Here is a 15,433-nt window from a genome sequence, read left to right on the forward strand (position 1 = left end):
CATATTAGTAGCTACGCACGGACACAAATAGGAGCACATAACCAATTATTTTACCTATGGGGACAATTCCCTCTTACAAGGTTAGAAGGAGACTCACCTTGCTCCGAAGATCCATAACCGGCCTTCCACGCCCTTCCGAAAACTCAAATTGATGCACAACGCTCCAAAACTAGCCAATAGTTATGCAAATACATTAATATACGATAAACTACTCATATTAATCCAATTTATAACAATTCCTAACCCCGAAAGTTGACAAAAAATGCCCTCGGGCCCACATGCCCGGATTTCCAAAATTTTCGAAGAATAAGTTTACCCATAGCCTCACGAACTCAAATATATAATTTTCTCTAAATTCCATACCCAAAATCGTGGTCAAATTCCAAGAATATAAATTTCTAGGTCATTCTACCAAAACCTCAAATTTCTACCAATTTACATGCTAAAATCCATATATAATCGATGTACTTAACTCAAGATGGATGGGATTAGCTTACCTTATCATTGATGATGAAAATCCCCTCTTGAAACTCTCCAAGAATCGCCCAAGCCAAGAAAATATGAGAGAAAATAGCCAAATCCCGATTTTAAAAGAACTATTCTGCCTCCAGCACTTCCGCACCTGCGGTCCCTTTACCGCTTCTGCGGTTCCGCAGGTGCGAGCCAACCTACCGCTTCTGTGGTTTCCTCCAGGCTCCCCTTTTCCGCTTCTGCGCCTCGTCCACCGCAGGTGAGGTCCTGCATCTGCGGTAGAATGACCGCATCTGCAGTCCCAGCCTAGCCGCCCATTTTCGCTTCTGCGACTCGACTACCGCATGTGCGGTCCCGCTTCTGCGGATACATGACCGCATCTGCGGTTCCTTAACTTCCAGCCCAAAACCACATCTGTGGCTCTTCTGGCCGCTTCTGCGGCTCCGCACCTGCGGCCCTGGTCTCGTAGGTGCGGTTATACCAGCAACCAACAACTTCAGCCTTTTTCCAAAAATCCAATTCGATCCGTTAACCATCCGGAATACACCCGAGGCCCCCGGGACCCCAACCAATCATACCGACCAGTCCCAAAATATATTACGGACTTGCTCGAGGCCTCAAATCATGTCAAACAACGCTAAAACCACGAATCGACCTCCAATCCAAGCTTTATGAACTTTAGAAATTTCAAACTTCTACTTCCGATGTTTAAACCTATCAAATCACGTCCGATTGACTTCAAATTTTGCACACAAGTCATATTCGACATTACGGACCTACACCAACTTCCGGAATAGGATTCCGACCCCGATATCAAAAAGTCCACCTGTCACGACCCAATTTTCCCTCCGTTGGGTTTCGTGATGGCACCTAGTCTCCAAACTAGGTAAGCCTAACATAAACTGAAATAACATTGATGCTTTCTAACTTTAAATTAACCAACTCTGAATAATCCAAAATTTTCCCAAAACCGGTGATACAAGTTACAAGCCCATCTAAGAGTAATTACACAAAATAATACATCTCTGCCCGAAACAAAGAGCAAATGGAAATAATTACAATTGAAGGTGACTCCGTGACCTGCGAACGCAGCAGAAGGTTACCGTGAGTCTCCACTGCGACGACCCGCACAGCTACTATCGATCAATACCTGGATCTGTACACAAAAAAATGTACAGAAGTGTAGTAAGAGCACACCACAGCGGTGCCCAGTAAGTATCAAGACTAACCTCGGTGGGGTAGTGACGAGGAACAGTCAGGACACCTACTGGTCAATTAAGATTAACAGGATATGATAATAAACATCAAGATAAAGATAACGAAGTAATACCAACTGCGAAGAGAAATCCAGGTACAAACAGTATAAACAATAAAGGAAGAACACGGATAGTAACAAACAGAAACCAAGTAAATCAGATAACCCAAACAATTCAACACTAGCGTAATAGAGACAGAGACAAGTAAGAATGTATTCAATTAAAGGAGACAATGTCAACACAATCCATCACATCATGTTTGATACTCCATCCGACCATTTCAATCCTCGATTTCTCATAACATAATCTCAATTTTCGAACTTTCAGCACATGTGGCACCTCGTGCCCACATATTTTCCATCTCACTCTTAACAAGAAAGTCCACATGATATACAAATCAAAATGTCCTTACAAATGCACTTAAGATGTTCAAGAAGTCCTATTTACATAATATAAGTAAAATTACAATTTCTAAACTAATTGGGAAAACCAGCGAGAAAAGGTGAAATTGTTTCTTTTGAAATCACTCGGGTAAGAAAGTACCCCTTTAACTTTAAAATACAACATCGGAAGAAATATTACCTTTAACAGGGGAGTTGATAACTTAAAACTTAGTAGAAATTCATTTTTTATGAAAAATACAACCTCAGACGGTTTAAGGGGATGTAATTTGAGAAACTAATTGAAATAAGGATGTAACAATTATTGAAGTTGGAAGTGTTGGGACGTATAAATAAATATATATAAATACGGTGAGGTATTGAAAACATTGTGGGTTCTAACACAAAGGATCACAACAATAAAGGTATTAAACAGTTTAAAACATTTGAACTGATATCCATAAATAAACACAGCACCAGAAAGTGCACGGCATCACCCTTCGTGCTTTCACTCTCGTTCTCACTATAAGAATCAATATTCACTTTTATTCTTTCTTGTTGCGGCGTGCAACCCGATCCCATTCATATATTACTGTTGCGGCGTGCAACCCGATCCAGATAATATTGTTGCGGCTGCAACTCGACCCATATAATATTGTTGCGGCATGCAACCCGATCCATTTAATATTACTGTTGCGGCGTGCAACCCGATCCAAAACATATAATGATGTTGCGGCGTGCAACCCGATCCATATAATATTTTTGCGGCGTGCAACCCGACCCATATAATATTGTTGCGGCGTGCAACCCGATCCATTTAATATTATTGCGGCGTGCAACCCGATCCATATATACAAATCAACACCAATTACAAAATAATCCCGGCAAGGGAATAATACGAAAATAACAATATCCCGACAAGGAAATAATAAGAAAACGACAATAGCCCGGCAAGGGAGTCAACAACAAGAACAAACACGTCACGGCAAGGGAACCAACAATAAGAATTAAATGTGTCCCGGCAAGGGAACCAGCTATAACCAAACTTGTGCCAACAATTAACTTCACCATGAAACCTCCACTACACAACAAGATGTAATAAGCACGTGATAACTACACCGACAACCACAACAATTGGACATGTAACCTATTTGCACGAAGTCATAGAGGAACTTACAACCAAGAAGTACCAAAATAATAAGGAAGGCAATCACTCCAACTAAGGCAATTTAGGGTCAATGTAACACGTAACAATTAGAAGAAAGCTAACAACGTCATATGGAGCATGTAGGGGCAATTTAAGCAACTAGGAAGCCCAATCATATCAGGATACCTTCCACATAAGGACCTAAGAACCCTATAGGCAAATTTCCCACAAATAAGTCCGAGCACACACTCGTCACCTCGCATGCATGGACTACAATTAGCATAGAAGACTCAATTCCTAAGGGGAAGCCCCCCACACAAGGTTAGGCAAGATACTTACCTCAATCCGGCCAATTCAATACTCAATTTAGCTTTTCCTTTTTCCAGTTCATCAATGCTTGGCTCAATCTAGCCAAGAACGACTTGAATACATCTAACAATGCAAGAGAAAATAATTCCAATTAACAAAGCTATGATTCTTATACAATTTGCGAAAAGCCAACAAAAGTCAACTCCTCGGGCCCGCACCTCGGAACCCGACAAAATTTTACAAAAATCGAATACCCATTCCGATACGAGTTCACCCATACAAAAATTATCCGATTCCGATACCATTTGGTCCTTCAAATCATCCTTTTATATTTTTGAAAGATTTCATAATTCTTCCCAAATTCCATCCCAAATCACGAAACAAATGATGAATTAAATGATAGATTCATGTATTCTAGCCAAATCCGAGTTAGAATCACTTACCCCGATGAATTTCTTGAAAAACCTTCAAAAAATCGCCAAAATCCGAGCTCTCTAGGCCAAAATATGAAATAAAACCCTAAACCTCGTATTTATAGCTCACCTCCTGGATTCCACCAATGCTGGCCGCACAAAAATGATTGCCCCCGCGGTGGATTTTGACTGCAGTGACAGGCCTTAGCATTTTGGACATAACTTTTGCTAAAGATGTCCAAATGCCTATTATAATATGTTTCTGAAAACTAGATTCAAAGATCTACAACTTTCGTTTTTGAATCATCCCCAAATTCCTTGTAGATCAAAAGATATGAGCTTCCAAAGTTGGACCGACGACCTGCGGATCTTCATGACCGCGGCCGCTGTCACTTTTACGCGCCCAGCACTAGACCAGCGCTAAAAATTCTGCCCCGGTCCATTTTCTAAGTTCCGGAATGCCTGGACTCGCTCAAAACTCACCCGAAACACACCCGAGGCTCCCGGAACCCCGTCTAATCACACAAACAAGTCATATAACCTAACACGGACTCGCTCGAGGTTTCAAATCACATAGAACAACAACAAAACAACGAATCAAACCAAAAATCAAGCTTAGAAATTTCCAAATCTTCAAACATCAAACCTCATGCCGAAACCTATCAATTCAACTCGGAATAACACCAAATTTTCCAGACAAGTCCAAATTGACATAACGGAGCTGCTCCAACTCTCGGAATCGCATTCCGACCCCGATATCACAAAAGTCAACTATGGGTCAAAACTCCAACTTTTCCAACTTTCGCCGAAACACCTCAAATTATCCTACGGACCTCCAAATCCGAATCCGAACGCACTACTAAGTCCAAAATCACCATACGAAGCTGTTGGGATCACCCACGACCCATTCCGGGGCCGTTTACTCAAACGTCCAATTCCGGTCAAATTTTCATTGTTTAATCTTCCATAACTAGGTTCCTTCCTCCAATTCAATTCTAATTCATCCGGAAACCGAATCCAACCATGCACACAAGTCAATATACATAATGTGAAGCTGCTCGAGACCTCAAACTACTGAAGCGGGCACAGTTGCTCAAAACGACCAGTCGGGTCGTTACACCACCTCCGGTCAAACATCTCAAAAACCTTCAAATTTCTATCTTTAGTATGACTCCAAAATGCTCCACGGACATCCGAATCCACTTCCAATCGCGCTCCCAACTCCAGAATCACCATACGGAGCTACTCCTAGATTCGGATTCCCAAACGGACGTCGGTAACACTGAAATGCACTGCAACCCAAACCTATGGAATTTATTCCAAAATGCTAACCTCCAAAATAGGCGCCAAAACGCTCCCGGGTCATCCAAAACCCGATCCGGGCATACGCCCAAGTCCGAAAACATCATACGAACCTGCTGGAGCCTTCGAATCCCGATTCCGATGTCGTTTACTCAAAAATTCAATCCTAGTCGATTCTTTCAACTTAAAGCTTCCGAAATAAAAATTCTCCTTCCGAATCAACCCCGAACTTTTCGAAATTCAATTCTAACCACGCGTACAAGTCATAATGCCCGAATTGAAGTTGCTCATGGCCTCGAACCGCTGAACGGCGCGCTAGCGCTCAAAACAACCGGTCGTGTCGTTACATTAGTTAAGTTGAATAGATAGTATATCTATTTATATCATAGAAATATATAGTGAGATTGTATTTTATCTAATACTTTCTTTATAGATGATATCTTGGGTGCATTTTTCCTTAGATGGTTTTTGTTTTTTAATAGTTTGGAGGGATCTGTTCTTAGTGAGGACAATCGGATTAGGACGATCAGGTCGGTTGAGGGCAGCAACACACCAATAGGTAGATTGACATTCTTGTACTGTTTGGGTAAAGGGTGGGAGCGCTCTTTCCCTCTTACCAGTATTTACTATAAGGAGTGGGGCAACCGGTTAAAATCAAATATTCAACTGCTGCTTTCCTTAATGGCTATCCGTTTTCGAGTAAACTGAACTCCTGGACTGGCTGAAAGGGAAAGGGGAAACTGTACAAGGTATTTTTCACTCGTTTACGGGAACAATATCAAAGGAAAGGATTGTTGCACTCTCTTGCTTGAATGAATCGACATTTGTGGATGCTTGTTCATTCGGGATTCTTCTATCTATATTTAGAACTACTGGATCAACTACTCCTTCTTTTAGCCTTTGGAACCTGTGAAACCCTAAAGTCACTCGCCTGTTCAAACTCTTCTGTCCATCCGATCTAAAACCCTTGAATCAGTGAATGGAAGCTGAACTTCCCTTTGGTTCTCTCCGAAAACGCCTTCCTTTTTTTAGCCCATTTTAAGGAACTCGATTTTTTTTTTTAGAAAGTTCAAAAAGAAATATTAGTTTTTCTGAAAATAGAAGGAAATCGGGTTAACTAAAAACATATAGCTTAATTATAAAAAGAAAAGACGCTATAGTGGAATGAGGGAGTGTTTTAGAGTTCATATGACAGAATGACATATTTTATCTGATATGTTGCGATTGAATTTTACTTATATTTAATCAACAAAAATGAAGGAATGAAAAAAAAACTAATTATTACAAACCTACCGATCCTTATATTAACATGTGACATGAAAAAAATCCTGCCTAACATATAGTTTGAAGTTGTACGCCAATCTTTAAAAAGATAATAAAGAACTAATAACAATTTGGGAAGTTTGACAAATTTTGTTACTTTAATTAAATTCATATACTATATTAATAAGACATAATCAAGGATTCCATCCCAAGTAAAAAATTATATTTGTCTCCTCATCTAGTATAAATCCTATTAATTATCTCCTCCTTATCAAAAGAAAAATTATGAGTAATTTGTCTTCTCATCTAGTAAAAAGTGTATTCACCTGCAGTTTTTTAAATGGATTGAACATCCTAGATATTGTGAGTTAGTTTAAATATTGCAGTTATATCCAACATTAAAGTGCTTTATTTAAGAAATATTTTATCTTCTGAACTTTCAAGTAATACAATTTCATCCTTTTTTTGCAAACTCACAAACTTAGTGACATAATTAACCACATGAGGGAATAAAGCGGTGAAATAGAGTTTGCTCGCGGAAAATATTTGTAGATACTCAACATTAACTATATGTTTAGACAATAGAATCTCCGGCACACTTCGCCATCAATCCATCATGTATGAATATTTATCCTGCATATTGAATTCTTTGGATGAACTTCTCTTCACAAAAATTATTAGTGATCTTCTCCAATTTATTATGGCAATATTCCTACGCTCCTAAGAACCAAGCCTGAAAACAAGTGAAACTACCAAAACTAATTTCTAATTACAGAATAACTAATAGTAATTTCTAAAAAATTTTTTTTGCTAATTATAAAAGATAATACTTGAAAAAAAAAAATACAATGCAAGAAATTAAGAGAACTCTTGACTACAATTGATTGCAATGCTGGCTCTAATGTTCCATTATGAAAATAAGCAGTTCCACAAGTACAATGATTGTCGTCTTTAATTTATGAAATATCATAAGAATAATTATTTGTAAACTACAGAAAGGATGAAAGTTAAACATATTTGTGGCATAATATAAGTAGGCTACGACGAAGAATTAGGCGGTGAGGAGATTTGACCCAAAAGCAACTTTGTAGGCTCGGTGTAGGTGTAGTTTAAATGGAAAAAAAAATCCTGCCTTAGGTGATTTATAATTATATCCTTAAATTATATAAATATTAAAGGTCATAAAAGTCGATCAATGTTTTGGGAATATTTTTGTCGTTCAACATTTAGTATAAATTATTCGTGTTTTTATAATAATATAGATAAAAATTTAAATAAGGAATTATTATATGATAAATTTTAATAGAAATTGATATACGACTTCATAGTATTGATTTTTTGCTCTTTACAAACTTGCTTTTAGTTATATGACCCTATCTTTTTTTTTACACATATAAAATTTACTTTGATACGTAAGAGATCTATTTTTTACACATAAAATCTATAAAGGTCGTTTTATTGTTCTACGTGTAGTAGTAATACACGAAATTTTACAAAATGAATAGTAATAATATAAAATTATTCTACAGTAGTTACACTATTACAGTCAAGAGTTAATTTTCCTTATTTTAGCATTTTTGTACAAGATGTAGTTTTCCTTTCTTTTTTTTTTTAGAGAAAATCACATGATTTTAAATTTATTTATTTATTTAATAAAACGAAAGGTTTTAATTTAAAAATACTTGGTCAACTTTAGGTGATTTTGCCGAGGTATTTGACACGTGAACTTTTCCATCTATTAGATCTCGTATAAATAACAATTACCACATTGTTTTTCAGCAAAAACATATGTACATAGTGGTTAAATACATTTGTATACGAAAAATCAATTATATTACATGTAATGGATAATTCAAATTGTATTAGCACTGTGGAATCTCATACTGGAAAAAAAATATAATTTTATCTCAATCGCAAAACAATTACGATCAATTATATGAACTTTTGCTGTCTAATTTAAGCTTATCTCAATTTGCTTAAGTTCTATTTTTATTTTATATCAAAAGAAAATAAAGTATGAAATATGAATGCATGAGTTTATGTCAAAATTATTTTCCCAATAAGGAAACAAACAAATCCGTAAACTACTGGGCTTGCGTAAACTTACTCGTCTTTACCCACTTGTTAAAACAGAATCACCGAACCGCGTCTTCAAGCCTCTTAAAGACCCAACACGTCTTGCCGTACCTAAGGCTAGACCTATTTTACGTAATTAAAGGACGACATAAAACTGAAAATGATAAAAATAGTCCTTTACGTTTATGGGTAGGTTTACAATTACCCCCAAATATATTCATAAGCAAATTTGATCCTTTAAATTTACCAAAAGTAAATACTTTTGATTTCCGTCAAATATTTAACAATATTTAGTTGTTGATTGAACGAAAACTGTGGGGAAAAAAGATTTAATGAAAAGTAATATTTGAAGGTGCAAGTTTAGTAGTTTTAAAAAGTTTTTTATTTTGTGGAATGAACCATTTTCTTTCTTTTCGTGGAAAGAAATTATGTTCAAGTAAGCAAATATGTCATGGTTCTAGGAGTCTATCTATCGCGTATAGACTTTACCGAATCACATGAAATTTTACCCAACTCCATATCTGGAATGCATGAAATACGTATGAACGGAGGAAGAAAGAGAAATTTCTACTTAAATTGAATTGGAATTTATTGGAATTTTTAACAGATACAAATGGAATTACTGCGTTTATCCGAGTGATCCACAAACGACGAAAATCTCTCTTTTTCCTATCCCTATCCCGATGAGCCGAAACTAAAGCTCTTATTTTCTGTTGAGTAATTGTTCGAGTAAGCCTTATTTTCTTATATCTAGCCTTTTTTCTGAAGACTTGAAGAGTCTGTCAGACAACCATTAGACCATCCCAACGACCATAATTGGAGTTGAGAATAGGGTTGTGCATGGATCGGATCGGCTCGGATTGGATTTAGCACATTTCATATTGAAATACGGATTTCGAATTCTACAAAATGCAATCCGAATTAACATCGGATCAGGTCGAATTTTAAAGTTTGGATCAGATTATATTTTGGATTGTACGTATTATTAAAGCAATTGCAACTTTATCCCCTAATGCGGAGAGCTCACTCCATCCTCTCTGACAACGCATCATTTCATCAATTCTGCACCAACAGAACAAAATTTTCAACATACAACTTAGCAACAATTAGTGATCTCATAATGTTAAAATGCAAGCATGACTTAGATCTTCATCTAGTAATAATTTTAAACCGTTTCATACCAAAATATTTCTGCCGGAACGTTAGGCAAGCTGAATTCATATGATTATTCGAGTCGATAAAGGAAGAGACGTCGGTCCGGTCGTCGCCGATAGTTGCAACAGAGCAGCAATCTCTCTGAAGAGAGCTTAGAGATAGAGAGGCTCGATGAAATAAGACCTAACCTTAAAATTAAAGTTTAGTATTTATACATGTCCTAATAATTTTGAATTTCAGATTGGGTTGGGTTAAAATTATACCAATCCGAATCCAATCCAAAATTTTAAAAATTATAATCCATATCTGATCCAAATATCTGAAATCCAAAAATCTTAATTGCACGGATCGGTTCGAATTATCGGATATCTGATCTAAATACACAATCCTAGTTGAGAAAGATCTTCTACGGCACCATGACCCGAGGGTCGTGGGAGCTGTTGATCACGCTCTGGTCCAATAGTCATGCGTCATCAACTAGACTTGATTTTCTGTCTCCTTAGAACTCAAGGATACAGTAGTACGAGCCTATAGAATAGATAAGGTCGTATCTATATCAAGTATAATTTTTTGAGGTACAATTTTTTTTATTTATTTAGTTCTGGTGTCTGGTGTACTTTTGGTGTTGTAATTTTTTTGAAATCTGACGCGACTTTTCTTGTATTTCTGATTTTTTTTTTTTTTTTTTTGATATTTGCTAGTATTAAAATTAATTGTCAAAGTTTGTTAAATATTTGATGGAGATAAGAAAATGTTTACTTTTGACACTAAAAGACCAAATTAAACCTACCGGTAAACATTGGGGACCATTTTAGTCATTGTCTCACTTAAAGCTGCTCCGAAGCTAAGGCTCGGACCTGTCCTGATATTTTCTCCTAAATTCTCTCTCCTCTTCAAAAGTTGATCCTCAACTCAGTATTTTCTGAGCTCTTTAGTTTTCTCTACAGCAAATTCTAGAATTTTCTTGCAAAGAGAGACTCAACGGTTTAAGCTCTTCTAATAACGCACTCTGTTTTTGTTTTTTTGTTAGAATTTAATGTGTGTTTAATAAGGCGTAATTAATGTACTGTTGTGATCAGATTACGGACTTTAATACTTAGTATTTAATTTTGATTGATTCATATAATCTCCAAGGAGATTGAGATAATCTTTGACCTGAGCCAGATTGTATAAAATTCGAGTTTGTTAAGCTGATTCAGTGAATTAGAACCACTGCAAGTGTTTCACTGTAAGATCTTGAACCCAAAAAAGGCAGAGATCTTGATTTTCATTGCTTGAATTTTGTTAATTCTCTTGATTTGGGAGCTGATTTTGTTTCTATTTTGGTTCTTCTTTAGGTAATCTTTCTTTTGATCAGTAATGCTGGAATTTTTGTAATTTGGTATGGTTTCGTGATCTTCTTTATGATAATTGCTTTCGTTTCCTTAATCATGTTTTAATTAATTATTATAGTAAACTTCTTTTTAACTATGTTTTTGCGGTTTTGATCCTATAGCTCAGTGACATACGCGGGTGGTTTGTGCTGTGTTTGACTTCCCTGCAGTAATGGCGCAGAGTAATTGGGAAGCAGATAAGATGTATGCAACTTCCTGTGGCTAGGTTCATTGTTCTTTTTTTTTTGGTTTGGATAAAGCAATAGTTTATTGATTTCTCCTTTTTTTTTTTTGGGTTTCGTAATCATTAGTTCTTAGTTAGTCCTGCTGGTTAAGCAGAATCATATTTTTATCAATGATGATTAAAAGATTGTAAATTTTAGGGTTCAATTGCTCAACAAGAGCCAAGAGAACGAACAATAATTTCTAGTTGCAAGTGAATATCAGGCTGTGGGGGGACGGCAGGGGAAACAAATTCTTCTCGGGACAAGTACTCTTTTCGTCCTAAAAACAATTGGTGGTTTTGGGAGGAGTATGAGGATCGAATTATCTAATCCTCACTTTGGATTCCCACATGGTTTCTTACTTTTAACAAAATCACATTTTTAGAAACTACATAAAAGAATTACTTATAAAAGATGCAATTTTTTTTATGTAGAAAATTTTAAATAGTTTTTGAGAAGTTAGAGGATTGTTTGACATATCAAAGAGTAATAGTGCTAGACAAAATGACACGAAGGGGATATTATTCCTTTTAAATTATAATGTTACGGATTTTCACCCTTAATATTTGGCCTCTTGTTTTTTTGCTAGGCTGGATGTTTACATTCATGACTATCTGCTGAAACGAAAGCTGCATAATTCTGCAAAAGCTTTCATGACGGAAGGAAAGGTTGCTACTGATCCTGTAGGTAATGATGTTAGATGATGCTCTATATTTAAATTACCTTTTGGTTCAAAAGGTTTTGCACGTTTGGCTTGTCCATCTGCAGAGCGGTTCATGTTGTACCCCCAATAGATTGCCTTGTGCATTAATTGCATAACTTCGACATGTTTTGAGTCACTTCCTTAATGAGAATCTACGTTTTAATCTTTTGATTCCTACTTTTATAGCTATTGATGCACCTGGAGGATTTCTTTTCGAATGGTGGTCTGTGTTTTGGGACATTTTCATTGCACGGACAAATGAAAAACATTCAGAGGCAGCAGCAGCATACATAGAGGTTTGGTTGAACTTAAGGAATCACCGTCGACACAAATTACTTAAAAGAAGCTTTATGGCATTTTATATCAAGTTTGAAAAACTTCCTTCTATTGTAGACTCAACAAATGAAAGCAAGGGAGCAGCAGCATCAACAGCAGTTACAAATGCAGCAATTACAACTCATGCAACAAAGAAATGCACAGTTACAGCGAAGGGATCCAAATCATTCCCCCATTGGTGGTCCTATAAATGCTATCAACTCCGAAGGTATGATGGGGCAGCCATCTGCCAGTGTATTGGCAATGAAAATGTACGAGGAACGAATGAAGCACCCTCAGTCCATGGACTCGGAGACATCTTCAGCTCTTATGGACCCCAATAGGATGGCACTTCTCAAGTCAGCAACTAATCATCAAGGGTATGATTGGTGCAACCATTCCATATGATATTGCATTATTTTACATAACATTTATCTATTTTTGAAATGGAACATAACATCTATCTATTTGTTGCACGGCTTGATTGAATCATTTGTATCTCTATTTCTTCTCTGTTGATTCAGCCAGTTGCTACAAGGAAATTCAGGGAACATGTCTGCAGCATTGCAGCAACTACAAGGACGGTCACAGCTGGCAACTGTAACTACATGTGCTCTTATTTCTTGACGGGATATCTCTTCTTTGTTGAATACTCGGTGTTTCATCTTCTCTTACCTAGCTAAGATCCATACATATTTCAACTATGTAGGATGTTAAAGGGGAAATGAACTTGGGTGGCACTCAGAAGTCTTTGCCCATGGATCCTTCATCAATTTACGGGCAAGCAATTCTTCAGTCAAAGGCTGGACTTGGTGCAGGTATAACCACCAAAGAATAATTTTCAGTAATACAAAAAAAGAGATACAACTTCTGATTGGGATCTTCCCTGGCTCATTTCTTAATTTTGACACCCCTTTGGCCATCTATTGAATTGATTATTTCAAATTGAAAAGATACCCATCTTAAATGCACATTTAGCAGTGAGTTCACAAATTATCTTGTTTATCTTTGTGATGAAACTCCACATGGGAGATGGATGGTTTCCATGGATTCTTTACATGGATTGGGCAATCCTCACTCTTTGAGCTAGCTTTTGGGGTTGAGTTAGGCCCAAGGTCCATTATTATCATGGTATTAGAGCCAGGTCCATCTCATTATTTACTGATGTTGGGGCCCCCATCTCATATTGTCCATACTCCAGTTGGGCCTAACTCAACCCCACAAGCTAGTTCATGAGGTGAGGATTGCCCAAGACCATATAAGGAGTCCAAGTTACCCATCTTGAGCCGATATGGGACTCAACAGCCCCTGCATGCCCAATACTGCACGACTAGAGCGTGAACAATATAAGATGGGGGCCCAACATCGGGTAAATAATGAAACGGGCCTGGCTCTGTGACCATGATAAATGGACCTTGGGCCTAACTTAACCCCAAAAGCTAGCTTATGAGGTGAGGATTGCCCAAGATCATACAAGGAGTCCAAGTTACACATCTTAAGCTGATGTGGGACTCAACACTTTGACATGATGCATGGGTTTTCCTAAAACCTTCTCATCTCCGAGTAAGACACTTAATAGTGTGAAGTTCTGTAGAATCTGCCATTATCCTCCAAACGTGAATTGTTTGAATTTTTGATTGCTATCATGGATAATTTCAACTTTTGCTTTTTGCAGTGCACATTAAATTATTAATATTGCTAGACTAGATATTGAAAGCTTCTCGATTCTTATTAATTAAGTCTGATTAAGGCTTCTACTTCTCCTTGAGACACTGTCAAGCGCACTTGGAACATAATATCTAGGAGTAATTCCTTTTTTTTTTCTTTTTTTTTTTTAATTTAATTTTTTTGACTTTTCGCTTTTGGTAATTGTCTGCTATCACATCTCAAGCGTCATTCATCTGCCTCAGCAGCAGTGTATTACAGTTAATGGGCGGAATATATTGGAACTGGTCTTCTTTATGTGAGCATAATGAATTGTTTCTCTGGCTTTTTTCTGTTTATTGACTTGGTTTAGGATTTCTATGTTTCCAACTCAACTTTCTTGAAAATTCCTTTTTATGTATTGTACATTTTCTCTTTCTGATGAGCCTTTTTAGGTTTTTTCTTATCTTATTGAAGTACTTGTATGTCAATTATATCGTTAGATGATCTTACTCGGGCAATTCAGTCCTTATATTTTCTCCTTGTTCTTTAGGGTTGAACCAAGGTGTCACTGGTCTACCATTGAAGGGTTGGCCTTTAACAGTAAGTTAAATTGCTTTTAATTATCATCGTTCAAGATATACAGAGATTTTGACGTGCATATCGGCTGCTTTGCTCATTATATATACAGGGAATCGACCAGGTAAGGCCCAGCTTGGGTTTGCAAGTACAAAAGCCCAACTTACAGACCCAAAATCAGTTTCTTTTGGCATCACAACAACAACAGGTCCTAGCTCAAGCTCAAGCCCAAGGTAACCTTGGAAATTCACCTAATTATGGGTTTGGTGGATTACCTAGAGGAAACTTTAATGCTAAAGATGGTCAACCTCCAAGGAATGATGGATCCATTTGCTCTCCAGTACAGTCAAATTCACCAAAGGTTAACTTTATTCTCCTAGAGTCAAGAATATGTTTTGCTTCCGGGCGTTAACTATGTGGTGTTTTGTCCATTACACTGCATAACTATTCTTTTGAGGCTGGAGATTGTTTGTAAATGATGATGACGTTTCTGTAGAAGGATCTCAGTTATTCTCTTCCGACCCATAGAACATTTGAAGTTTAAAGTGCTTATACCATATACCTGTCTTAAACAGATGAAAATGTCCCAAATGCAGCAATCTTCCTCTCAACAACAGGAACAGTTGCAGCAGCAGCAACAACAGCAGCAGCAACTGCAACAGGTTAGCCTAAGGAAAGCGTAAAAAGCTGTATTTATATCTGATTTTTGATATCCATCAAACTCATGCAGCATCAAGTATTGTTAATATTTAACATCTCTTCTTGCCTTACCCGTTTGTCCCTCTTTTGCTATAGTTGGGAATTTCTGTCTTTTCCTGTTCCT

General features: G+C 37.0%; 1 protein-coding gene across 2 annotated transcripts in view; it reads left to right on the top strand.

Annotated features, from left to right (window-relative positions):
- Positions 1-10,631: 10,631 nt before the first annotated feature.
- Positions 10,632-15,433, top strand: part of LOC109220066 (transcriptional corepressor LEUNIG_HOMOLOG-like) — a 7,444-nt gene continuing 2,642 nt past the window's right edge. Inside the window, exons 1-11 of one of the 2 annotated variants that reach the window (XM_019384527.1) lie at positions 10,632-11,000; positions 11,110-11,153; positions 11,268-11,349; positions 11,959-12,056; positions 12,259-12,368; positions 12,466-12,767; positions 12,912-12,987; positions 13,097-13,205; positions 14,585-14,634; positions 14,723-14,971; positions 15,186-15,272. In XM_019384527.1, coding sequence (XP_019240072.1) covers positions 11,318-11,349; positions 11,959-12,056; positions 12,259-12,368; positions 12,466-12,767; positions 12,912-12,987; positions 13,097-13,205; positions 14,585-14,634; positions 14,723-14,971; positions 15,186-15,272 — 1,113 coding nt within the window. In that variant the 5' untranslated portion in view covers positions 10,632-11,000; positions 11,110-11,153; positions 11,268-11,317. The remainder of the gene's footprint in view (positions 11,001-11,109; positions 11,154-11,267; positions 11,350-11,958; positions 12,057-12,258; positions 12,369-12,465; positions 12,768-12,911; positions 12,988-13,096; positions 13,206-14,584; positions 14,635-14,722; positions 14,972-15,185; positions 15,273-15,433) is intronic. The other variant, XM_019384528.1, reaches the window with a different exon arrangement.

This window comes from Nicotiana attenuata, unplaced genomic scaffold (genome assembly GCF_001879085.1).
Source record: "Nicotiana attenuata strain UT unplaced genomic scaffold, NIATTr2, whole genome shotgun sequence".
Taxonomy (NCBI): Eukaryota; Viridiplantae; Streptophyta; class Magnoliopsida; order Solanales; family Solanaceae; genus Nicotiana; species Nicotiana attenuata.